Source organism: Ammospiza nelsoni, chromosome Z (genome assembly GCF_027579445.1).
Source record: "Ammospiza nelsoni isolate bAmmNel1 chromosome Z, bAmmNel1.pri, whole genome shotgun sequence".
Taxonomy (NCBI): Eukaryota; Metazoa; Chordata; class Aves; order Passeriformes; family Passerellidae; genus Ammospiza; species Ammospiza nelsoni.
In genome coordinates, this window is record NC_080669.1 from 78,145,554 (window position 1) to 78,172,525 (window position 26,972).

Sequence of the window (26,972 nt, forward strand, 5' to 3'; positions counted from 1 at the left end):
CATGGATGGCAGGGCTGTCAGCTTCAGTCGCTGGTGAGGCCGGTGCCCCTCCAGCGGCCCTTGGCAGGAGCGTCTCCCCCGCTCCGGTCAGAGCCCCGGAGCTGCGGCAAGAGCATCCCCTGGTCTCTGCAGCCCTCATTTCACCGCCAAGGTCAGGAGCTAATGGTGACCTTTTATTCCCTTGCTGCGGAGAGCAGCTGGTGCCCTCAAGTGGTAAATAGCAGGAGGAGAGCGGCCAGGCCGTGCGAGCCGGCCCTGGGCCGCCGGGCCGGGGCTGCGGGGCGCCTTCAGCGGCTCGGACACTTCTAACCACGCTGCTTTATCCTTGCAGGACGAGACGCCGTGGTGATCGTGGCGGGAAGGACGCTTTGTTCCCGACGGAGCGCGGACACCGGCGGCAGGCAGGCCTGGACAGCCAGAGACGCTCGCAAACTTGACCCACCAGCCTGTTCAAAGGGCCGGTGCAGCGCCTGGACACCACACATCCTTCCTTGACTGTGTTTTTGGTCAGCTGGAACCCCCCAGAAATCTCCGTGAGACTAGATGGGGCTTGCTTTGGGCCTGCAGCCCCACTCCTGTCCCCAGGGGCTGCGGGGCGCCGCGGCGGGCGACAAGGGAGCCGAGTGGGGCCGGGGCTGAGGTCGTGAGGGGATGCCCAGGGAGGGACAGCGATGCCCATCACACAGGACAACGCGGGGGTCTTCCTCTCCCTCCTGTGCCAGTGGCTGCAGAACAGCCGGCGGGAGGGGGCCGAGGGAGCCGAGCAACAGCTCTGCCGCTCGGCAGTCCAGAAGCTGAGCGAGTACATCCAGCTCAACTTCTCCGTGGACGAGAGCAACCTGCAGCCAGGGAGCTGTGGGACTATGGATACGGAGATCTGCACCATGTACCTGGCCCAAGAGATGCGGAAAAATGAAGTCCTGGGCTTGAGCTTTGGGAATATCCCTGCTCTGGGGGACTATGGGGAGAAGCGTCGGGGAGGAAAGAAGAGGAAGGCACATAAGGGGCCTGTGCTCGACGTCGGGTGCATCTGGGTGACAGACTTGAAGAAGAACAGCCCGGCCGGGAAGTGCGGGAGAGTGCGCCTGAAAGACGAGATCCTTTCTCTGAACGGGCAGCTGATGGTCGGTGTGGATGTCACCGGAGCAAGGTAAGGGTGACAGAGCAGCAGCAGCTGCCTCTGGTGCCACATGGTGCAGGGCACAGTTCGTACTGACAGAAGTCCAGGAGAAGAGGTTTTGACCTTTGTTTTCCAGCCCCTGAGAGAGCCCTGGGTTCGTTCTTAAAATTTTGTAGAAAGTAACTAACAAAATCAAATTGATAATTAGCCTACATGTGCTACTCACACTTCTTCTGGAAAATTTTTTGGGGTCACTGGGTCAAAAGATTGTAAGTCATAATCACCAGAGGGGCTGCACTAAAGCAGGAGCCCTCCTGGGTTTGTATAAAACTGTTTTCTTAAGCAAAAATGAACACAGATGCAGCAGCACTGGAAGATATTTTTACAGGTGCTCATATTTTTTGTTGAATTATTTCAGTTGAGGGAAGCGTTTTTGACAGCTAAATGTTGTTTGAGACTTTCTCAAAGCAAGACATTTTTGTGTTTTCCAGTTTGGAACAACTTCATTTTAATAAATTCCCTTTGATTCTAATGCATTGGCTCTCTTCTAATGTCTCCTGACCCAGAAAACTGGAAGTCTCTAAGAGTTCAAATAAAAAATTAGGATTCTTGCAATGCTACAGATTATTCTTGTGGCGTTTTTTTTTTTTTTAATTCAGCTATTCCGTGCTGTAAAATCAGTTATTGTCCCAGTTTTGCTCTTTGTGGGCTGGTAGACTTTCTCACATTGCCCTTTGCAAAGGCAAAACCCTTTCTCTGGTGTAGATGAGGATGTAAACGTTCATTCATACCTGAGGTTACAATGTACCTGAGGGAATGAAATCCTCCCCCTCTTGCCAAAAGGGAATTTATTTTGGGGGTGGACACTTGGGGAAACCCAGCAGGCAGGATCACTTCACTTGAATGTGTCAGGAGTTTGGGCTAACCATCACTCCCAATTCTGACACGTGGCAGAATAAAAGCAGTGACTCCTCAATCTCTGGGTGCTGGTCAGCTCAACCTTCTATGGTTTTACAGGTACGACAACAACCCTCTGTAATTCCTAGCTTGTGATTCAAAAAGTGTGTACATATTGGTACTGTGGCAGTATCAATCAGTGGCACCTCCAAATTTGAGAGGGTTTATGGCAAAAGGCAGTTAGTTTGCTGTTTGCCCTTTATGAGATGTCACTGTTTCCAAATACAAGGGAATTGCTTGCAGTGGGCAGCAATAATGTTATCTTATTAATAATGCAAAATGAGAGACAATAGCCAATGAAGTTGGAAATATTTGGATATCTGTCCTTTTTGGCCTGTCTCTGAAGGCTTAATTTAGGCTTTTTTGGAAAGCTCTGTTATTAAACCAGCAACCTGTGACTGCAGCTAATGGGAACCAAGTGCTCAATTTTCCTTACTTTTTTTGGCCATTACAAAGGCAGAGTTTTGGTAGTGTGGAGCTACTTAAAATTGTTGTTCTTAAAATCCTGTTTTAGAATATTCAACATCCAATTTAGGCCAAAATTTAGGACATTTCCTGCTTTATTTTCAGCATCCAAAGCATCCTTGCCTAACTTGCTGTTTTCTGCTATTTGACAAGGGTGATGTTGATGGATGACAGTTTGGGACCTTGAGGATGCTTCCAGTTTGGAGAGCTGGCTTTTTTCCTATCAGGGAGCTGGCTGGCAGCTCCTGCCCCGTGTTCCCACACTGTGCATCTGGAATGCTTCAGGATGCTTTGAGAGTCTTTCAGGAGCTTTCCCCACTGGGGTGCTCAGAAGGGACATAATTCTGTCTCGCTTTACAAGAGGCTGAAAGACAACATCAGCTTGCCTTCTGGAAAGACTGCTTCCAAGAGGAAACTTTCCTAGGGAATTCCATATTCCTGCTGCTATGGTAGAAGTAGCAGAGCCCTTTTCCCCTTGTTTTTTCTAGGTGTTGTTGGGGCAGGACAGTGCGCTAAATAGTAGTTCTGACTCAGTTTCTGACTGCCGAATTATTCCCTGGCTGAGTGAGAAACACTTCCAGGTCGATACAAGGGGCTCTGATTTGTGGTGTGATTTACTTTGTGGAGCCTGCGCGTGGTCAGTGAAAGTAAAATACTGCCTGAGCTCCTCCAGCACCAGGTTGGACTGGGCAAGCAAAATCACTTCTTGTGTGTTTATTCCACACTTGCCAAGTGTGCCAGAGCAGCCCCATCTTGCCTGATGAAGGAGTTTTTTGTGCTGATACTGTGGGGAATCTTCTGATTTATTCCCTTAGCAGTGGAGGATTTGGCATGGGGGTCTCACAGCTCTGCCATTTCCCACCTCTGCAGCACGGTTTGCAGAAGTGTTCTCACAGACCCTGGGCTTCATGTAACCTCAGCTCTAGCTCCAGCCTGCCATCCAAACCCTCCCCTTTCCAAGGGGCTAAACTAATACGCCAGAAAACAAGAGAAAAGAGGTGACGGCACACAGTCCCTTCTGCTGGCAGTCCTGTGGATGTGGTCAGCCTCTAGAGGATGCAGGGGCAGATGATGGGAGCTGGAACAGATTGGACAGCCTTGGACAGACAGGGCTGTTTTGGCACCTGCCTGGTGTGCCTACACGTCCTCCCATCTCAGAGTGGTGATGGGGTCAGACACAGTAAGAGCAGGGCAACACTTCCTGGAGGAGCCAGCTGTGAGTACCACTCATGTGTCTCTCCTTGCTAGGAAAGCTGAATATGACTTCTTTAAAGAAAAGTTATTTATTTAAATTCCACCTGATTTCCATGTAAACAGCAGAGACGGGTTGATTATTGCTGAACTTGTTTCTTTTATTATTTTTTCTTTCATTTAGAGCAACATTATGCAGTAATAAAATCATCAAAGCTCTTTGCTTAACAGGGTATTATTACATTAGAGAGGAATAATGTAGGTGGTGTCATTTTTGGTGATGTTAGTGATTGAGGGAAAATTATTGCTCTCTTTAGAGTTAGCAAATTGTGTGTCTATCAAACACAATTGCAGGGAAATGAGCTGTATTGGAATACTGAACAAAGGTTAGTCAAAACTCTGCCTATTTATTTATCTTCTGTCTATACAACTGTATCTCCAAAATATGTGGGTTATGTTCCCCCAGACAACAACTTCCTAGGTATTTTGGATCTAGTCTACTCATTTTGGGCTATTACTCACTTATTGAACGAAGGCTGTTAGTATTTCTACAGATGACAGATGAATCCTTCATTTCTTGAACATAACTGAATGGAGCTTCATTGAGCAAGTCCTTGGAGCACTGCAAAAAAAATTATTTTTCCATGAATATAATTCAGTTTGAAATATTTGATTATGAATTTCATCAAGCATAGCTGCAGCGCTTGGACACAGCTACCATATACATTTAATCTTTAAAATCAGTGTTAAGTAGATTTTCAAATGCATGCTTGTAAAAAGCAGAGTAAGATACATTACCAGTGTTGACAGTGTGGTAGAAACATGAGTTGTTATTATTATAATTTTGTCACTGAGAAAACCCAACCACTCCTTCAAGATATCATCTTTCTCATTGCCAAAAATTACCAAACATTGCAATATGTGGGAATACAGTCAGAGAAGTGGCTGGCTTCTTTTTAACCCACAAACTGGAATTACTTCCAAAAAAACAAAGAGAGAAATATTTCGACAGCCATACCTTTGCACAGTGCTTTCTTAGTCTCTCCTCTTCAGTCAGTGTCCAGGGGGAGTTGCTAAGGCTCCTCCTCAGAATAGATATGGCATGCCAAATTTCAGGGAATTCAGTTTATTTTCGGAGGTGCTGAGAAAGACCTTCAGGAATCAGGTCTGCAGTGGGGAGGGAGCTTCAAGTGCCACTACTGAAGGCAAATCTTTTACTTTACCTGAAGCTGAGGGTTTTCAGTAGAGCCAGGGTCTTTCCTGAATGCTTGGTGCTGCTGCACATCCTATGTTCATGCCTCCAGGATAGCTGGAACTATGAAGATAAAGTCCTGCTCCTCCTCACACGTCAGTGCCACTAGTAGGTGTGTGATATATGGACATTCTAAGCACAGTCCTGCCTCTCTGTAAGTGCTAGCAGCTGATTACAGAGGACAATTCAAAATGTCCAACAAAATTGCAGGTCTCAAAATGTGCGTAGCACTCTGTGCTGCCTGCTGTGGCGGTCATTAACAGTCCTGGGCTATGCTGGGTGAAATCTTGATGTTCTTTGTCAAAACAAGGGTTCTTGCTTGTGCTGGAAACAAATCCTGAAGTTCTTGGCTGTAATTAGAGAAAGATTCTGCCCTGAACAGGGGTCTTCATGAGGGCAGTCTTCTTTGTTCCTGTGCTGTGAGCCCTGCAGACAAGGAGCAGACCTGTACCTGCAGAGCAGTGCATGTGCTGTGGGGCTGGGAGCAGTGAAGTATTTTCTGTGTCTGAGAAGAGCTGCTCAAAAATCTGAGTGTGATTTGAAAACTGTTTTGTCTGAAGACAAATGCTTTTTAAGGCACTTTTTTGTTGAGATCCCCTTTCCTCAGAAGTTTGAATGGGATTATTTTGTAAAAATAAACTGCTTTGCTCCTGCAAAAGAAATATTTTCTTGCTGGGAGAAACATCCTTCCCCTCCAAATGTGGTCCCTCTTTGATATTCAAGTGCTCCAGTTTTGCATTTTCCATGGGGCACTGCTTCCTGCCATGCTGTGTCAAGGTGCTGTCACTGCCCCAGGAGGCTGGCTGTCCTTGCCATGACTACTTTGTCCCTGTCCTGGCAGCTGCAGTTGTCTCTGGAGCATCTGCAAGATTTTGTTGCACTCTGTTACTCGTCAGTGTGTTCAAAATGCATCCATGTGCCCCTGCTGATGTGTGGGGATGGGATACTGTGGGAACCCCCTCAGCACATCAGCTGCAGCCCTCCAGGACACGTTTTGGGTAACAAATCCATTCCTTAGCTGGGTTGGCTGTTGGGGTGTATGAATGCCTGTGTTATGGTGGAAGGGGGTAGTTCAGGTCTCTCTGCCTATGATGGGATTGTGTTTCATTGGAATTTTTGGGGATTTATCTTCCCGGCAGTGCAATCTCCTTTATACATCCTTTTTGTAACAGAAAAATCACCCCAAGAAAACCACCACTGGTCATCACAGAAAGCTTTGTCTAACAGCACCCCCACCTCCCAGGCACATCAGGTTGCATGGATTGATTGCTCTGCTTTACTGTGTTTCCTCACCTCCTTCCTAAAGCAAAAGTGCTGCCAACACAAAGTGCTGCTCAGTATAAGCAGCTGCTTTTCCTGGTGTTAGTAGGGCCTTCTCTTGGTTATGTCCACAAGAAAATATTTTTGTTTTAATAGGAAAAATAATGGAAATTTATCCCGTCCCTTTGCCCTTGGCCAAGGGGCAAACATTTCTGTGTGAATTCCTTGTTAAAATATTAACAGCACTGACTACACAGCGAAAAATAAATACAGTGGTCCTGGAGACTACAGCCTCCAAATGCAGTCTCAGGGAATAGAGTTCTCATAACTGACCTAAAAAATACCCCAACCTGTTGTGGAATTGAATTAGTTTCTTTTTTCATATCATATTACCGATCTTCATACTTTTAAGTGATGGATCAGGGCACAGAGGTTGAAACCTTGGCCTTGTTATCATGGACAAGGATGAGAAGCCTGTGCTGATGTGCCCTCCAAGCTGCCTGGTGGAAAATTAGCAGCACATAGGGATTTTGGCTGAGTTTTTTCTCATCCTGTTGAACTGCTGTGAGCTGGGATACAGTAAATGTGTGCTGAACCTGCACAAAATGAGAGAAAGCCTGTGGGTGTCTAACATTTGCAAGGCACAGCCTAAGTCTCATGTGCTCCTGAAGTCTGGAGCATGCAGTCCCCTCTGAAGCATGGCTGCTGTATTTTACACTGATAGGGGATATAAATCCCCTGCTTGATAGTGGATATAAATTCCTCCCTCTCCCCTCCCTTTAAATATAGCAGGACTAAGAGACTAAGAAAGAGATGTTTTTCTTCCTTTCTTTTATGTTTCCTGGAAGGTATGAACAGACTTAGCCACACGTGTTGAGAAATAAATTGCTCTGAAGAAATGAGCTTTATTCCAAATCCTCTCTTAAGAGCCAAAGTCTTAAATAGAAGGTCACTAATCCCCAGACTCAGCAGAGATCATTTAGCTGGTTTGTCCTCTTTGCTTTATTAATCTGAGTGTGTGTTCACTCCCCATCCTCCAGTTCCTGCCGTCCCTCAATTTCCCCAGGCCAGGGATATTCTGTGGAGGCAGAACTCATTCCCTTGTAGGAGTGGCCATTAGCAACATCCCATTGTCACAACTGCCTCCTTAACAGACTTTCTGAACCCCTCATCTGCCTCAAATTTTAATCTTGCTTAGCTTCTTGCTCAGACAAGTTTTATCTAAACCCCATTAAAAATGGTGGAAAGACTTCCACTGATTTAAATAGCTCACATCCTCTATGTATTTGCATGTTTGTCCAAAAATTTAGGGATCGATATGCCCATCACTGCCTCCTACATAGTGTCAGCACTGAACAACAGAGCTGGCCTCTCTCTAGAAATTGTGATTCCCCAGGAGCATACATGTGTAACTAGACAACATCCTCAGGTTATCTGCCAAAATTGCTCCCAGCCCTGCCTCTGCATGCTTGCTTTTCAGAAACATTGCATCAGGCTTGAAAAGACTTGGACAGTGGTTGGTGGTGTTGCCTTAGGAGGTGTAAAAACTTCAGAGGTTATAGAGAGGGTTTTTTCTGTGCTTTGTTTTTGTTTTAATGAGGGGTGAAAGTTCTGATTAGAAATCTGTACTTTGCTGCCCAATATATGGCTGTGCCTCTCCATTTAATTTGCTGTTCTGACCATGCTGTAAGTACAAGAGAACAAGCCCAGTGTTTGGGAGGGAGCTTTGCCCTCTCTGCTCTTCCCTCCCTGCTCATCCTGTGTGGGAACAGCCTGTTTTGGTGAGTCAGCCTTGTGCCTTGTCATTTACCTTGATACCAAAGTGCCAGCAGGATCCCTTTTACATCCTGAGTGGGGTTTTCAGCCTGACACACAGCAAGCATCTCATGCTCTCAGGTCATCTGGAAGTACAGTCAGGGCGCAGCAGAACGTAGCTAATTGGCAAACTGCTGGAATGTGCAAAATATGAGTTGCTTTTTTCCACTTCTCAGCCAAGTAACAGGTGAGGCCTTCAGCCACAGCATCAGTTATTTTCACAGCCTCTCCAGCAGTGTGTTTGCTAGCACAGAACAGTGCTTTAGCCATCAATAATTAAAAATACAGATGTTCAAAGACACAAGCAAGGAACATTCCGTGCCCATTATTACTACTCTTTCTGTAATGCTTATGCCCAAGCACACCAGTTTGCCATGTGCAGTCATTCACAGCATCTTCTAAATGGTAAATGTGACTTTCTCTTCATATTCTGGGAGTCCAGAATTTTGCACAAAGCAGGCTGTGGGCTAAAGATTGGTTTTCTTGAGACAGAAGCTCTGAGCTGCTGCAAAAGTAGGAGGTGACTGGAGCCAGGCTACTGAGTGGCAGTGAGAATCCTGGGAGGTTGTTCTTTTCCGCCTGTACTGACTGATGTGCCATGAGCCCTGCGAAGGCACAGCCTCTCCAGTCCTCATTCAAATAGTTTTTCTTACAGCATGGTCTAAGTGAGCAGCATTCTCATTCTTAGATGTCTTTTGTAGCTGCTCTGCAAAGCAGGACATGATCATACCTGCTTGGCAGCCTCTGGGTGTGACTGTTGCTGTCCTGAAAGATGGACTAGAACTGAACTGTGACCCTCCAGAGCTAAAAGCATTAACAGCGATGGCAGCTTAAAACCCACTTATCCCCTGTCACTGGAAATCTGGCCTGGACTGGAAAGGACAGGAGCAGGGAGGGTTGAAAAATGGTGAACATTTTTCAGAGACAGTTCTACGGTCAGAGGCTCAACATCAGCCTCAGAGAGACGGTTTGTCAACATGAACCTGCCATCTATGGACATAAGTGAGAGGATAAATATAATACACAGAGGTGAGATCAGCAAAGAGACAGGTACATAGCCACAGAGACAGCTGTTGCAGTGGATGGCTTTTGGGATGGGATTTTTTTAAACATGGAAAGCTCATTGCTTTTTTTAGCTCATGTGACACTTGCCTCCAGCTCCAAGCAGTATCACATGCTCCTTGAAACTTATTTTTCTGTCTCCTTTTTATCAAATGTGGGCTAAGAGGCAAAGGGCATATGTATCAACTGCTGACTCTGCAGTACTGCTCACTGTTCTTGCTTCTTTCTCTGGGTAAAGTGTATGTTGTTCAGCAAGATCATGTGAGCCTCGGAAGGAAAACATGTTTAACAGACCAGTAACAGGAAAAAGATAAGTTGGCAGGCACTGTGACAAGATTTGGGGCAGTTCAAGAATACTTGTACCTTCCAAAACAGACAAGAGTAAGGCAAATGGTGACTCTTAGCAGCAAAATTCACCCTAGAGCATCCAAGACTCAAGAATCCCATCCAACTGAAGCCTTTCTAACAAAAATGTGAGAAACTAGAGGTAAATGGAAAATGGATTCAGGCTTTTTCAAAATAAAACAGTATTGTTGAAACATGACTGAAAGAGGTTACTGTTACAGCTGATGCCTAAGACTCATTTCTTATTGTTTAAAAAGGTGTCAAGGTCTGGTTTTAACCCTTCTCCATAGTTAGTAGTATAGATGACCAGATGATCTTAAAAAAAAACACAAACAAACAAACAAAACAAACAAACAAACAACTTGCAAAATAAATACTTGACTAATGTAGTAATAACTTTGACCTATGTTTCCTATGCCATTATTTGACCATTGGAATAGGTTCAGGCTAGCAGGGTAACAATTTGATGAAACAAAAGTCAGGGAAGTCTTCCTGCCCATCCTTCTACAGTTTGACCAGTGTCTCTTTTTGCCATCATAAATAAAGAATTACTAAGTGCTTGCCAATTTTTCATAGACTGGGCTATTTTTATTCTGGTAGCAAAGAGAAAAAATCAGACATGTGGTAGCCAGTAAATTCTGTGGTACCATCTCTCTGAATACGGAGCCCTAGGCTAGAGGTTGGGGAATTCTCTCTTGAAAACTTGTGGATGACAAATGGAGCCAAACCAGTGTGTGATGTTCTCAGTGAAAATGGTTTCTAACAAACACTAATTGTTCTGCTGAAAATGATATTTCGTGTTTTCATCTCTGGAAGAGTTCTACTAAAACAGATTTTCCTCGGTTTCCTCTAGAGGGCAATGTCATATAAATATTTTAAGCAATTTCTTGGTTCTGTCAACCGGGAATTTTAGTCTGTCTTATCTAGGAATTTGCAAGACAGCAGAGAAAATTGTTTCTTTACATGCTTTTAAGATGTGTATATACGTAATGTAATCTGATTCTCAGGCTTGTAGAGTGCAGTAGCTAATCCCTTTAAGAAGCAATAAATATGTTGAGCATTTTGGGTAGATTTGGCTATTCTGGAATGTGAAGAAGGAACTGCTGATGAAGATTTGACTCTCTTCTATACCTGTGCAGCTTCAAGGACTTCTAGGAATTGCCCCTTATATGACAGTTGTAAAAAAGATTATAATCCAGTTGTCTAAGAATAAAGTTATCAGTTGTTGTAGTTTATGTCTGTAGCTGGAACTTCAGAGCAGAGCACAAATCTAAATACCAAGTCTAAGTGGTTCATAAGACCTAGGAAACAGAAAGGTATTGTGTTATTTATTTCCATAAAAATTTATGTGTATATTCCTGGGTTTACTAACTGTATTGCTTGTTTGATGGATGCTGGTAACAGCACAATTTCCAAATTATTTATCCACATAAACGACTGCTAAAATTAGTATGACTCAAAGGTGGTCACTCTGGACCTTAGTAATTTAGTTTAAGGGACATTTTTAGTCGCTGTAGTATAAAAATGGTAACTGTAGATAAAGGCTGTTTTCCATAAAGCTCGGGTGTAGGATTTGAAAGATATTTCCATGGGCATAAATTTATTTTCTGTCACTTGTATCATTATCTTCCTTCGTTCTCCCACACTGACATTAGGAAAAGGAAAATTTGCTCTGGAAATTGAAACATAAAAATGGCCTTTGGGAAATCTTTTTACAGTGTTGTCTCCTTTCCTGTCCTGATGGCCACTAGTCCTTTGGAGATTCACCATAATAGCTTTACGGGATTGTCTTGCAAATCCCATACATTTACTGAATTTGTGTGTTAACATTCTTGATAAAATATTTTTCCAAAGTAGTAGCAGGCAATCTGCAGTTGTCAGGTTCTCTAAATGAATAAACCTGTTAGTTTGTTTTTCCCCAAACAGGAAACACAATTAATTGAAGTAAAACACTTATTCCCCAAAGTGCTTCATTTTGAAAACAATGGCCTGTGAATAAAAAAGCAGTATTTGCATTAGCTTCGAAGCCTGCAGGCATTAGGTACCAAAGTAAGATTTGTCGTCTACTTCTGAGTAATAGCAATTCTAAGAAAAATCTGAGGTCTTTGGTAAGTTTTAAAAGCTTAAATAGGTGAAAATTGCTTTTAAATTATTGCTGCTGGCCAGGCAGGACTTCTTCCTAAACTCTGCCTTAACAGAAGTATGATAAGCAGTTTGCAAATGTTAAGTTCCTGGAAAAAATTTTAGAGACCTTAGAGGAAAGTAAATATTCTTAGTTTCTTTTCTCCTGCTGCACGAGAAGCTTCGTGTTTGAACCTTATATTCATCACCACCTTCATTTAGGGCTTGTGTTTAGATCTCACTCTCTCTAAATTAGCTGGCAGCTTAATGCTTAATCACAGGGGGATTATTCCTTGCCTGGCTGACGGGAGCAATGTTTGGGGCTGTGGGTGTGTGGGGAGGTTGTTCACTTTGGGCTGGGATCCCTGTTGATGGGTAGCCCAGGAAATGTCACACCTGCATGGCTGCTGTCACACCACCAAGGCTCACAGCTTCGCCTTCCCCTCGCCCCCTCTGCCTTCCTTGTGGTGAGTGCTCTGCAGTGCAGCTCTCTTGCTGCTATGCTCAACCTCTCTGACAATTCCCTAACACCATGGGCTTTGCTGGAATGCCTTCCCACTCCAATTTGCCTTCCAAATTTCCTCCTGCCACTGCATATCTGTCCCAGCTATACACTAAATAGTCTAATCCTCGATCTGGTATTCTGTTGTGGCCTGCATATGGAAAGTAAGTGGTGTATACAGCAGAGCAGAAAATTATTTAGCAATCCAGTTTTATCACGGTGAACTATGTGGTTAAAATACATCGGATTTCAATAGTTCACCAGTTATGCTGTGGAGAAAGAAATAATAGTTAAAAAAGGTGTACAGATGCCACATGGATTAGGAGTTAATAGCTGGTGTATGGAATTCTAAATCAACAAGGGTTTACTACAGGGCTGTGCCTTTAAAAGGACTCTATATTATATGGTGGATGAGAAAGGTGGAATATCAGTGCCTTATAAGAATGATTTTGTGGCTTAAATGTTTTCTCTGATGACCTGGGAAGCAAATTGTAAGCTGTGGAAATGAATTTAGGCAGTGTCCTCACTAAGAAAAAAAATCATGCAAGTTAGAGAAGTAAACATCTCTCTTCAAACAGGTAGATTTCAGATGAGGTTCAAAACAAAAGAGGTAAATGACAAGAAGGTAGAAAAGATTTAGGATGGAAGGAGGACTTAGAAATTCATTAATCCTGGCTGGATGAATAATAATCAGAAATGTTTTGTCTGATATGTAATTAAATTAGATATCATTATCTGTTAAAACCATTCAGCCAGCTCTAATAACCAAGGAAACCAATCCTGAGTCCAGGTGTTAGTTCCCACACTCCCTGAGGTTTTCCTGGCCTCAGGGATATTCTCTCATTTAATGATAGTATCAATAATAGTATTAAAGAATATGAAAAGTAATAGTCTCCCTTTTAATATAATCTTCAACATGCAGAGCAGCACACCTGGGATGCACTGTCCACGTCCTACATCAGGGGGAATCATGCGTGACTTTGCAAAGACAAGAGGAGATCTCCTCTAGATTAAAAATGTCATATACCGTGCTGTATATGGAGTCATAAGCTGGTGTAAGAATCCAGCATGAGCCCAGTGTAAAGAACTAGTTTAAATTCCATGTGGAGTTTTGACTTCTTCACATTTTAGTGGCATTTGCTATTTGCTTGTAGCTCATGCTGCTGTCTACAGTAGGGCCATGCTGGTTCCATCTTCACCTTCCATTTCTCTTCCACGTGCTTCTATTTAAATCATTGACTTGTAAGTTATGCTTTCATAAACTGTATATGACTTAGAGCTATGTATCTACCTCCTGTCAGGGTCTCACAGCCTAATGGATAGCATGTGTGGACTTAAGAAGTGTTGGGTCCTGGTCAAGCCTTTTCCCCATGCTGTGAACAAGTCATGGCCTTGGTGACAGGGAGGTGATGACAGCAGCTCACTTTCTGCAGGGCCTTGAGCTCTCAGGGCACTTTATTAAATGCTGGGTTTTATGGCAGAGAGTTTCTTTCCAGGTTCTTGCTTGTCTGGTGCAGGGTTATAAAGTCAGAGCACCTTCACAAGGGCTAAAATTCTTTGAAAAACCTGTTTCTGCAGAAGTACATTTGAGCAATACCAAAAAGCTCTAGCTTAGGAGATACCTGTCTGGTTATGAATTTAGCTATTATCCAGTCTTCCCAACTATCTCCAAGAGGTGTCTGTGTACAAGAGAGAGATTTATTTACATGTAGAGTTTCCTCGAGTAATGACAGAATGGAAAAACTGAATTCTGTTTTTCCAAGGCCTTGAAGCCAAAACCCTGTTCTTTCCTATGCCTACTGCTTGCTATGTGGGGGAAAAAAATCCAAAAACAAAACCAAAAAATCTCCTCAGCCTTGTTTTTGTCACGGTGATCTAGCCAACACACAGCTGAAGTCTGATTTCCTTATACAGTATTTGAGATTTGTTGTGAACTGAGAAGGTCTGAAGCCAATTCTGCTGGAGCTGCCAGTTATCTGGTTGGAGTGCTTGCTCCAGTTTATAAAACTTTGCATATTATACTTTACTGCATTATCTTTTAGAGCTGAAACAGTGAAAAAGTCTCAAAGGACTGAAGACTTTGGATGGGGTTTTATTAAGGAAAAAGGGGCCACTCTATAGCTTTATTGCGGAAAATGTGATTTAATAGTTTCCTGTTTAACACAACTCTTATTTTGTGAGGACTTCCTTGCAAGTATGAACAGGCTAATTGGGAAGCTGAGGAGAAGCCGGTATTAAAAGGTAAGCGTGTGAGAAAGAGAATAACAGGATTAAATATAACCATGTTAATTCATTGCATGGCAGACACATACTGGGAGCAGCCTGGTAATGCAGGGGCCATTCTGCAACCCCAGCTCCCAAACTTTACCCTCTCCTTCATGGTCACTTCACATGTCCCCATTGCTTTGTGGTCGCCAGTTTGCCAGTCAAGGAGCCCATGGGGTATGTGCAGGAGTGATGTGGGAGTTTCAGGTGCAGACACAGGGAGGAAGTTTCTATGTAGTCCATGGGGTTTCTGGGATTCCTCAGGCTCCTTCTCTGAGGACTAACTTGGTACATGGAATGGGACAAAAAAGTGAACGTGAGGTTGGGCTGAGAGTTTCCTTTTTTGTCACGTTTTGCTGCACCTCTTTCAGCAGCATTCATCAAAGTAGCCTGGAAATTGTGTCCTGGAGAAATAGCTTGAATATGTAAGTTTTAAACTTAGCATTGCTCCTATTTTTCCCCAGGTTGTCTGCATTTGGAACTTTTAACCTTTAGATTGTGCCAATTGATCAAAATGTTCCCGCATCATTACTAAAGCTTGATTTTTATTTTTCTTCTCTTTCAATTGATGGCAAAATCTGCTTATGACTTAGGAGGAAGGCTTGGAACCTTACCAAATGAAAACCTGAAGCCAAAGAAGAGCATTTGTTGTTTGAAATACCCCTTCTTTCTTAGTACAATCAAAAGGCAAACTAATTTTCATCCCTTGTAAAATGGTTACATATTCATTCAGGGGGAAGGAGGTGAATCCCAAGTGTAGGAGATAGAGGAGCAGTTCCTGATTTTCATATGTTTAAGCATTATGGCAAGGCAGATTGATTAACTTGAGAGGTGACTCTTGGTTTATGACCATGTAAAAGGAGAATTGAACCTGCAGGATGCATTCTGAAATATGGTCAGCTACCACAGATTGGTCCATAAGAAAACATCACACCTCAAAAAAAAAAAGCTAAGGATAAGTCATAAATCTTCAATCCAAAAAGATTAAGATATAGCCTAGGAAAAAATCCAAAAGGGATCAGAAATTCAAGAAGGATCCTGCCCATGGAGCCCATAGGCACAGTGTCTGAGATCTGCAATCAGTACCAGATGCTGCTGATACGTGATGTGGATCTTGTAACAAAGAAATGCTGGACCCATTCAACCCAAGCAGGAAGCCTTGCAGATTAAATTTGTATTAGTTGGAGCCTGTAGATTGCTTTTGCAAGCAAAATTGAGCCTGGGTGTTAAGATGATCTGGATCAAGAAACCCAAATTAGGTTTCCTCCTTAAAGAGGAATGAGCACATTTTGGCACCAGTTTTCGTAACGGTTTTAGAAAGAAAATATTTGGAAACAGATGCAGTATGTTTCTGTATATTAAATCCAGTCTGTGAAATAAAGCTACTCTCTCTGACTGCACAGAATGGTCAGAAGACTCCTGGAACAAGATCTCCCCTAAATTTTATGTGTGTTTTAAGGAAGACTCTTTGAAACATTAATAAGTGGTGAGTGGATGGCATATTCTGATATGTGCTGGAAAGTATGCACAGATGAAATGCAGGATGGTTTGCAATGTTTAAAAAGCAGACAAGATCTGGGCCTCTACTTGGAATATCATAAGGATCACAGCATATTACATTAATGGAGGCTATTCTAGCATAAAATGAAAGCCACAATCTCTGCAGCCCTGGTCTAGGACACTGGGGTGGGTAATATAAAATAACTCCAGGGTGGAGCACAGGTTGCTGGAGGGGACAGCCTCTGTTATAACCTACATTATTTTTGTAGTTAAAGAGAAGGGAAAAGTGTTGCTTTCATGGGAAATCCTAGTGAGCAAGCACATCTGGGCAATGGATTGGGAACTTGGGAAAGTTAATTCCTGAACTGAGAGCTTGTGTGGCCCTACCTGCTACACAAGTCCTGCTAGCTGGGGTGCTGGCAGTGCAAGTAGAGCCTAAGCATACTACTGGGTGTTTGCAAGGGGGTAAGACACACTGTTCCCTGGTCTGCTCTGAAAACACACAGTGCAGAACTTGTGTTACTCACCTTGAGATGTGCTTGGGAGCTAGTGCACTCACAGCAGCCTTCTTTAGCAGGGGTCTTGCTACCCCTGGCCCAGTATTATCCTGCAGGCAAGGTAGTGACAGGGGCTGGGAACTGGCACCAGCCCTCCTCTCCATGGCCCTTCCCTCTCTTGTCTTTATCTTATGCTTAATCTCCTTTATGCTTTTTCTGGGATGTGTGGTCATGTTCCATTTTGTGTCATGGCTAAATCACTTCCAACATTGCAAGTGAGGGAAAGCAGGGTGAGCACCTGGAGGCACCATCCTGGCACCGTTCTTACACCAGATTGCCAGCAAGACCTTGATGGGCTAGTTGCTGTCTTGCCCAAATCAATTTCCTCTGTTAGTTTTGGAAATCCCAGTATGAGACCTGAACAGTCACAGGTGTGCAGAACCCTTCCATTCTGCAGCAGCACCTTGCTACCTCCAGATTTGGGTTAGTGGGTCTGAGGTACATTTTTTCTCCTCTCTGTTGACCCTTTGGGATTATAATGAGATGTACATCATGTTCTGTGTGTACAGAGAATATTCAGATTGCTGTTCTTGTGCAAAGGAAATAAACCACCCTGATAGCTGCATTCCCCTAGGCTCCTGAGCACCCCGTGCCACATTTTACACTCAGCAGAGCTTAGTAGAGTTAAAAATAGTTCTTGTTGTCAAAATATTTATTGGTAGTAAAAATGTCCTTAGTATACTTTGTGAAGTGGTAATCTTCGGACGTAACAGGGTAAGGAGAAATTAGAACATGGTCTTTAATGCTGAAAAAAAAAAAAAGAGTTTGTCTTAATTGCACAATATGGGAGAAAGTTTAGGAGCAGAGGCAAGTGCATCACCTTGGGGAGGGGAAGAATGGAATTTAAATGGAGATCTAAGGGTGAGTATGTAATGTAAGATTCTATATCTTTGTTAAGTATTTGTTCCTTCAGAGCTTGAAAGTTTATCTGGAAGAAAATGTCTGACTATGTGACTATGTGTAGTGGATGAAAGTCTTGCTGGGAGTCTTTGAATTCAAGGCACGGTAAAGCCTGGCTTTTCACTTTTTATTTGATTTTAGAGGGTAATGTAATTCTAAATTTGGCCTGCAAGTTATAATTTCTAAAAACAAGCTTAGATATGTGTTTCCACCCTGGAAAAAAAAAACCACTCTTAGTGATAACAGATTGTTTTAAGCAAATGCATGCTCCTGTGTAGAGTCTCAGAACTGGGCCATACACTGTAAAGAAGTGAATGTATTAAGTGAACAGAAATTTAAATTAAAACAGAGGACATTAGTGAGAAAAATGCATACAGTAAATAGGGATTACAATGTGACAGACAGCTTGATGATTTTTTTCATTCTAATAACTGTAGCTGGAGTTAAATGTAGCAGATAAGGTAAATTGCTTAAAGGCCGTATGATTTCTGGCTTATTGCTCTCTGTTTTACTTCAGCAATACCAGTACATTTCATTATATCTGTTTTCTGCTCTCCAACCTCAGCTATTGCTTTGTGTTTTGAAATTAAATCCAGTATACTTAATGGCATGTAAATCACCATTGTTTTGAACTATGTGATATCGTATTGTTCTGGCACTACAAATTTACCTGAATTAGAGAACTGCTGGGGGAGAAAGTTTTATCTAAATTTACAGAAGCCTCTAAATAAATTCTACAAGCACATAAGGAAAATAATTAAAAAGTGAGGTCAGAGCTATATCGTATAGATACATTGCATCATGGCTTGGAGTTTCATGGAATATGCTCTAAAAGTGAGTATTTTTTAATTTATATAATTGATTTTTAAAAATAACGGCTTATAAATAAACTGCAAATGCATAAAATCAGCTCTAATATGATTGCTTACTAAATATAAATATTTCCACAAACAGCTCTGCTCTCAGAGCTCAACCTCTGGCTAATGGAGCATATTTTGAAGATCATTTTCCAGAAAGGAGCTTGTGGGGAGCAGTGGGAGGGGGTTATCAATGCAGTCATCTTACCTTACATCACTGCAAGGAAACTAGCAAGCAAAAAAAGAAAAGAAAAAGAGTCTACTGGAGACTAGTGATCTTAAATAACATTTTAAATAACAATTAGCCTTAACATAGGAAGTCACAGTGTCAGCCCTCTGGGACAAAGACCCTATGTCTGTGTTTTCATTAAAAACTACTGACTGCATTTTGAGTGCTATAAAAATAATAATTATGGACAAGTTAATAGAAAAATAAAATTGAGAGGTTCAATTTCTTGACAGCTCTCAATGGATTCCCATTCTCAGTTTCCTATGGATTGCTTTCCTTAAATTTAGGATTTTACCTAAAAATCTCTGTGTTCTGTTGTAGAAAATGTCTCTGATTGTAGCCCATGTAAGTAAGGAGCACAGATGAAAATCTTGCTGACACAAAGAGGCAGGGCATCAGAATATCTCTCAAAAATCAGTGAAAAAGCATTTAATTTCCTACTACTTGTATGGTGGCAGGAATAAGTGAGTGTTTACAAATAATTCTAGTTTAGGTCTTGTAAAGGCCTGTCTGCCTGCAATTTGCACATAAAACCCCATAAAGATTAAGGACTGGGTTGTTTTCAGCCAAACTTGGAGCTACTTGGATTTTTTTTTTTTTGTCATTAAAATTGTTCTGCACACTCCATGAACTTGCAGCCAGCACAAAAAGATGAGGGTGTAACTCCCAGCCGAGCTCTGGGTGGCTCTAGGGGCATGCTGGCTGTGAGCTGTGGTATTCAGCTCTCCAGGGCTGTTCATAGTAGCTGTGTGTTGGAGCTTTTAAACTTGCATTTTTTAAAAGACACAAACCAACCCAAACTACTTTTGTTTTGCTTGTGTGCAGAAGAAATGGAGATGGAAAGGTTTTCTCTGCAGCAGTCCTCTCACAGTGTAAGAGCATGTGGTGCAGAAATGGGGCTTTCGGAGGTGGTGGCTTCAGAGGCTCGGGAAACTCAGTGGCCTGAATGCCACAGACTGGCCGAGTGAACTGTGAGGGGAGCCACAGAGATCAGGGAAGGGATTTTTGTATTTACACTGTCACAGCTGGGAGCAGATTGTGGCTTTTGCAGTCTTTGACTCCGCCCTGGCATGATGGATGCCCATGCAGTATTCACTCTCTTTTGTGTAATTTTTGTGGTTTTTGGCTGAGTCCTGAAGATTGTTGTTTCGTTTTAGGAAAAAAACGGAACATTGTATTGTTGTCCTGGCTTATATGTGGTCCTGGTGGATGCTTATTGTGTTTTTAAAAGAATTTCTTTTAAATATGCACATTCATTTTGATGCCCATTAGATCCACAAAAGTCTTGGATCCTGGGAAGATGATGTATAATTAACTTTATCTTTGTGTGTTGTGTGTCAGGGATGGCAGACATCTAGTGTCCAGGACACAGCAATGTTGAAAGAATGCAAATGTGTATGACTGCTGTAAAAAACAAATGTTTCTGGTGCTTCCAGCTTCTGCAGATAATGCTTGAGATAAGGTAAGGCTTAAAAATAGTGCAGTTTAAGGTATTTAAGAACAGAGCTAATATTTAAGAACTTTCCTCAGTTGTTTCCTCGAAGTGTTAACTTCTTATACTCAGACATTAGTGAAACGATTTTAGTGACATTTAGTTTGTGCTAATGTGGCCCTGTGGTGATTTGTGCTATTTGTTGTTTTTCTGAATGTGAATCAAGAATTTATTTGTACAGAGACAATCATAAGGAAAGAGCCAAAAATAATGGCAGTCCCAGAAATGCCATGCAGTATTGCCGCTGTGGTGTGGTGTGGGGTCCAACTGCACCTTGATTAGCTAAGCACTGAAGTGGCTTTTTCTGTAGCTTTCTTTTGACTGCCTTGGGAAATGGTTTCATCAGTCCACCATCCTTAATTTTCTTAATTTTTCATTTTTGTACTCCTGAAATTCAAGCTAGAAATTAATATGATGCCCAACTCTGTGGGGCAGAAGAGAATGATCTGTGCTAAGTAGTTCTTCTTGCATATGTATGAAGCCAATTTTCTTTAGACAGATTTCTTTAGATAAATCAATGCTTTATCTTTATAGAACTGTATGACTCAAATCCTGTTTTGGCTTATAGCACAACAGATTACTTTGAAATGCACAGCTGCGTGTATGTGCGTAAAATATGTAAATGCTATCAATATTCTTTAAAATAAAAGCTAAGAAGATTTAGGGTCCAATCCCCCAAATTTCAGTGGGATGTTGGCTCCTAAACAGACCCAGAAAAGCCCTGCACAGCTGTCACCAAGCTGGGAGATGTCTAATAGTTCTAGACTTTCCTGATGCCCAAGAGGCAGTTTCTCTTCCAGGTGCTCTCTTCCAGGGTGCTTCAGTCTTGCCTGAGCCTGAGCAGCTCATCTGTCTCCTTGTGCCTTGGGGACCCTGCATGCCATTTCCCTCTCCACTGTGCCTCCTCAGGCCAGTCAGCAGGAGAAACCACCTTCCCACTCCCTGGGCTGCTTCTGCCAAGGTTTTACCAGGCAGGACTTTGCGTTTTACTTTGCATTTGAATAGGAAGTTTGGGTCATATATTGTGGCCCATAGGAAAAACATTTGCTGGATCCTTCTGAACTTCCAAGTACAATAGGAAATTGTGCAGAATAACTGCTGTGGTCTCTTTTCTCTTTATGACTATAGCATAAATAGGTAGTGACACCAAAGGAGGCACAAAGGAGGGTGTGATTCCTACTCCAAAACTCTTTTGTATTATTATAATAACCAGGTCATGGGCAAAACGCAAACAGTTTTTGGGTGGGGATGCAGAACAACCTCTCCTCCCACATTAATGTCCTGAATTTTGGATTCTGTTTTGCACAGAGGAATACATGTAAAGAAGAGGTGATGGGGAGGCCTTGGGCGGGAGTCATCTGAGAGCTACTTATTTTCCTAGGAAAATAATGCTGGTGAACATTTCTCTCCTCCTGAACAGAGGCTATGGAATTTTCTGTCCATATCCTGGATGAATTTCCCTCTGCTGCTCAGAGGATGCATGCAGCCATCACAGCCTCCTCTCACTGTGCTCAAAATCTGGTCTCTGCTTTTAAAATGAAGGGGTTTATGAGTTTTTTTTTGGTTTTTTTTTTTTTGTTGTTTTTTTTTTTTTTTTTTGTTTTTTTTTTTTTTTTTTTTTTGTTTTGTTTTGTTTTGGTTTGTTTTTTTTTTTTTCCTCGGGAGATGTCAGGCCATGAATCATGGTGGGAAGGGAGGCATTTCCTGGTTAGCAGTGTTGAGCCCCAGAAAGTTGCACATCCCAAGGATTGAAAGCTTCCCTTTGGGTTAGCTCTAGGTATGTTAACTATTGGTATGTTTCATTTTGGCACCTATTTAACTGCCTGTGCTCCCGGGGAGCTGAGGCACTGACATCAGGCCATGCATTTTGCTCCAAGGAACACAGGTTAGAAGCTCTTCTGTCTCCTTCTGAACTCCTGTCTCCCTCTAAACTCATAGAAGGCTGAAAATCACGCTGAAAATCCTGAAAAACAGGAGGGACAGTTATTTCTCTGCAGGGTAGTACTTCGGGGAGCCAGAACTGCTGTGGGCAAAGCTAAGGTGTTAAAAGATGGCTTGAGTACAGCATGGGACTCAGTGGAAGAATTTAATCCCTGTCCATCTTGATTACAGCTGTGATCTGCTCACTCCTTGGGCAAATATAGGAGTATATATATAGGGCAAATATACCTTTCCCCCCCAGTAGTAGCAGTGGGTTTTCTACCTGTATATGGCCAAAACTTCTGTATCAGGAGATGGCCGTGTCCACAGCTGTATAGTTTAGATGGTAGAAGCAGAAAATATTGGCTGCTGTTAGGTCTGCCGGGAATCGGCTGCCACACACCTGGAAAATGGCCGTGAGATGTTAAATGAGAGCCTGTGATAAAGACACTTGGCTTTGGCACAACAGGGCAGGCTCTGGGGAAGGAAACAGCTCCTGGCAGGTTTGTGGAAGCAGCAGTGGGGATTTTAATTTGGATGCCGGGAGTGAGAAATATTTTCAACGCGGGGGGGGGTGGGGCGGGGGGCGCATACCCAGGACACCTCTCAACAGGAGCCTGGTTTGGGTGGAGCAAGTGTGAAAAGCACAATGTCTAGGGCAGGTCCCGCTGGAGAGCGACCTGTGAAGGTGCCCGAAGGCAGCGCCAGGCTGCTCGGCGCATCCCCGCGGCGGGCGCGGCCGGGGCTGCGGGCGGGGTGGGCGCCGGGGCGAGGGCCCGGCTCTGTCCCCGGGCAGCGGGCGGGGTGGGGGGGTGGCCGTGCCCCGGGGTCACCGCTCCCACCTGCGCGGCGGGCGGGGCGGGGCGGGGCGGGGCGGGGCGGCGGCTCGGGCCGTGCGTGGCCGCCTGCAGCCGCGCCCCGCGCCCGGGAGGCGGCGGCGCCGCCGAGGAAGGTGCCTCCCCGCCGGCAGCAGCGGCAGCGGGAGCGGCGGCAGCACTGCCAGCGGCAGCAGCAGCAGCCCCCGGCACAGACACAGCCACCGGCACAGGCACCAGCGCAGGCACAGCCACCAGCACAGCGCGGGCACCAGCACGGGCACGGGCACCAGCACGGGCACCAGCACGGGCACCGCCGCCGCCTCCGCCGGCGCGCACCGGCTCCGCGGCTCGGCGCCGGCAGGTGATGGAGCGGATGAGCTGGGGGGGCGGGTGCGGGCACCAGCCGCGTCGCCCGCCGTAGCGGGGAGGCTGAGCCCGGCGGAAGGACGGGAGGCGAGGCGGGCAGCAGCGTGCAGCCGCAAGTTGTGCCGGCGGCCGGAGCGGGGCGGGTGCGCGGCGGCCCGGGGGGACCCGGCTGCGGCTGCCGCGGGCCGGAGGGTCCGAGCGGGCGGCGGGACTCTCCCCACCCCGTGCTGGGGGCCTCGGGCTCGGGGCTGGGCAGAAACTTCATTTGGGATCTGGCAGGAGGGTACGCGTTCCCGTGGGGACAGGACTCGGTTCAAAACCACTAAACAGTTCGTTTGGAGAAAATCTTTACAACGCCAGGCACAAACTGCTTTCCTGTAAGACACACGAGCACCAGATTTTTAAAATGAAAGCGCTGCTGAAAGCCTTGCAGAGGAGCTTCTCTTGGCAAGCCAGCGTACTGAAGGCTTTTAATAAGGAAAATATAGTCTTTCAACTGGATGCAAAAAATAGAGCTGAATTATTACTTCCTAAATCTATCATGATTCCTGGCTTTCTGTTAGGAGAGCTTTTGGTGGCGTTCAAGTGCCACAACCATCATGTTCCTTAAATATCTCCTAATCCCCGAGCAAACAAAAGTCTGTTGATGTTTAGTGTGTTTGGTACATGTAGGTCAGATCTGTACTTCATTCTTTTTTCATAGTTTGCGGTGATACAAATCCAGTGCTTCTGCTCAGCTGAGTTTTGGCAGGGTCCTCTCTTGCAGCGGAACTGGGGGACCTTCTAAATGAAGCTAACAAATAAAATATGTTTTGAAATGGAATGCAGATGGGAAGCCTCTTAAGTATTGTGTTGCACAACAGTGCGCTGTTGTGTGCATTTGGATCACGGAACTAGGGTTTGTGAGTGCATCCACAATCTGAACTGGACCCTGTGCTGTTCAGAAATATCGTGCATTAGTGTCTGAAACAGCAGCAGTTCTGATGATAAAGGTTAATTCATCTCTCTCCTGACAGTAGTTTTGGTGCCTGACACCTCTGATCAGCATGTTTCTTAGAAATTTGTCTATGTCCTAATTTTCGAATTCTGAGATATTATTAAATTGTTATTAAGAGGGATAACTGGTGTTTGCAAGCTCGTGTGGGTGGTGGCTCAACTTTTTAAGAGCTGTTTTGTGAGTTATGCAGCTGTCCCTTGTATTGTACAGCACCTGTGAATTGCCCTTTCATACGGACTGATAGCAATAGACTGATAGTAACACCCTCAACAATGGAAATTGAGGCTCGCTATCCCAATTTCTTTATCCCTGCATCGCACCCTTTCTTCACAGTAGGGAGTGTCCCTTTGGCTCCATCTCCTGGCTCAAAAAGAGGATCCCCCTTTTTTGAGAGGGTATGGAGAGATGGGAAAGCCTGGGTGATATTGGTAAAAAGTGAGTGAAAAGGGTGATGAAGGCTTTTTCTTCATCTTGAACTGCGTGGTCTTGGGATCTGTTACAGCAAGGTCTCTCCACTCTGGTAGAAGCTGGAAATTAGGTTCTCACTTTTATTTCCTGAAAAGAGAGCATGTCTCCTATGCTACTTCTTATGTCTTGGAAAGATTTTTCACTTAGTGACTAAATATTATCATGGTATTTAGAAAAATCATAATTTAGAATTTCTTCCCTCTCATGGATCTGCTCTCAACAGAAGGGTTAGTCATCTTTCCTGATGCATCTCTCTGTGTGATCTTTTAGTGGAAATGTGTTAATGATATATCTTTTATGTCATGATTTTTCTGCATGGTCAGGAAAGTGTCTTGCCTGCAAATTATTAATCCACTTGAAATAGAAAACCTGTGGTGCTGTGGAAGGATCTTGCTGTGATTTAGCAGATGTATGACTATGATTGACTTTGTGTGTGAGCAGAAGGAATCCTATTCTGCAAGTACAGTGAGATGGCAGGAACTTTCCTTTGTGGAGCATCTTTTGTGTGCCCTCTCTTTGGTGGAGAACAGCTTCCTTCAAATGCCAGAGACAGGAGGGAAAGAGCCTTAGCCAGACTGTAGAACCAGGGTGCTTGTCCTGCTTGTGACATCCAGATTTCTGTATCCACCCGCTGTACCCTGAAGTGGAAGGGGGGGAAGGTGTTGGGCTGTTCTGTCACTGATGGATGCTTCGTGTTTGAGGTGCTTGTGGGGATAACAAAGCAATAAGGTGTAACCTCCTAGAGCTGGCCAGCTGTATGAAATTGGGAAGATTTCTCTTGTTTCTGTATAGATGAGCTCTGTGTTCCAGCAGTTGCCAAACAGTGTGTCAGTGCCATGTAGTGCTTCGTTGTTATTGCCTAAAGCACAATAAGTCACATGGGTTTACAGTAAGAATTTACAAAGACAGCATGGTGTGGTCCGCGTGCTGCCTGTGTTATTTTGTTTGTGGGGCACAGTAGAGGTGTTTCTAACTGTACCAATGGGCAGCAGTTCTCTCTGCCGTGGAGCAGTGTCGCCTCTCTGCATGCTGAGACATTCCTTCTCACACATGCAGTCTGGCAGCAGGGGGACTCGGCCAAGGGGATAGATAGCTCCCATGAGCTCCAGTGGCTCACAGCTTCTCTCTGGTCATCCAGAACCCTTCCCCTGAGGCTGGACATTGGTGACTCTCTGAAATAATTTTTTGTCTGCAGAGTGCTCTGGGGCGGGGAAAGATGATTCTCAGCCGATTAGCTCTGTCTAACTTTTAATGTCTGTGCTTAGCTTTTTACCAACCTTTGGGCTTGATAGGATCACAGAGCCACTAACACCAGCCCTCCAAGGCTGAGCTGAATTATTTTCTGACTTACGTATCACAAAGAGATGCATCAGCTCAAGAGATTCCAGCTGCAGAATGTGTGTGTGTGCAGCAAGCCTTGTTCAGATGTTATTTCCTTAATAAAATTGCTCATTTGGTGTGAAGGGTTGTTGGCTGGTTTGGGTGTTAAGTTTTTTTCTACACTCTCTTAGCCCTGGGATACAACAGTCAAGTTTTCTTCTCTCTGGCTGGTTCTGTAAGGTAATTTAAGGTCCACAGTCTTGGTAGAACTGTGATTGCGGGGAACTTGAGGTGGTAGCCTGTTTGACATGTGGGGGTAGGAATGGATATTGCTGTGAGTACTGCGTGTTTGCTAGGCACTGCAGGAAGGCAGCAGCCCCTGAGGAATGCTAGCTGAAAATACTGGCTGCAAGCATCCTAGTTAGGTTTGAGTTACCTGAATATGCCCTGACTTCACACACAGACTCAGACACATGCACTTTCATTCAGTGTAGGCCGAGATTTCTTCAGAGTCCTGTAATTTTTCTTCTTCCCTCTTCCTCTTTCTCCTCCCCCCAACCTTGCCCTGTGGTAGCTCTGGTGTAGAGGCTGGGTTTGCAGCAGAGCCTGCACTGCCTGTGAAATGGTTCACAACTTGTGGAGCTGGATTTGGTACCTCTGCTCTACCTGATGAGCAAGAAACATTTTGCTCATCATGGGAATGTTATCACTCATGGAGTAGTTGCACTCAGTGTTTTGCTAGGCTAAAGACTTGTAACAGCCTGAGACTGCTAATGAGGAATAATATATTCAGTTAAAATACACAGTGGAATTCTATTATAGGCCAAAATGTAGTAAATGATGAAGAGCTTAGTCCAGGATTCAGGCAAAATGTTGTCTTTTCTGCAGAGTGCTTTGTGAATGTTGATAGTGAACAGTGATTGAAGTCACATGAGCCACAACCTGGCACAGATCCTGGTCTGTTTTTCAGAATTGTGGAGAACTGGGGTGTATTGTGGAGCACTGTGTCAGAAACACACTGACTTGAGGACACAACATCAGTGCATCTAATGTCTCAGAGGCAGATCTGCAGGACTAGTGGTTGTGGGAAGGTGGTCACAGCACTCTGTGTTAGCTCAGCTCAGGTCCAGTAGATCCCTAAACCTTAGGAGAAGGTGGCTCTGCTACCCCTAGACCTGCATGGGATGCAGTGT

The 26,972-nt window shown here is 44.1% G+C and overlaps 1 protein-coding gene across 2 annotated transcripts in view; it reads left to right on the forward strand.

Annotated features, from left to right (window-relative positions):
• The first annotated feature begins 482 nt into the window (after positions 1-482).
• Positions 483-26,972, forward strand: part of PDZD2 (PDZ domain containing 2) — a 138,062-nt gene continuing 111,572 nt past the window's right edge. For both annotated transcript variants that reach the window (XM_059492293.1, XM_059492294.1), the window contains exon 1: positions 483-1,150. In XM_059492293.1, the coding sequence (XP_059348276.1) occupies positions 672-1,150 (479 nt within the window). In that variant the 5' untranslated portion in view covers positions 483-671. The remainder of the gene's footprint in view (positions 1,151-26,972) is intronic.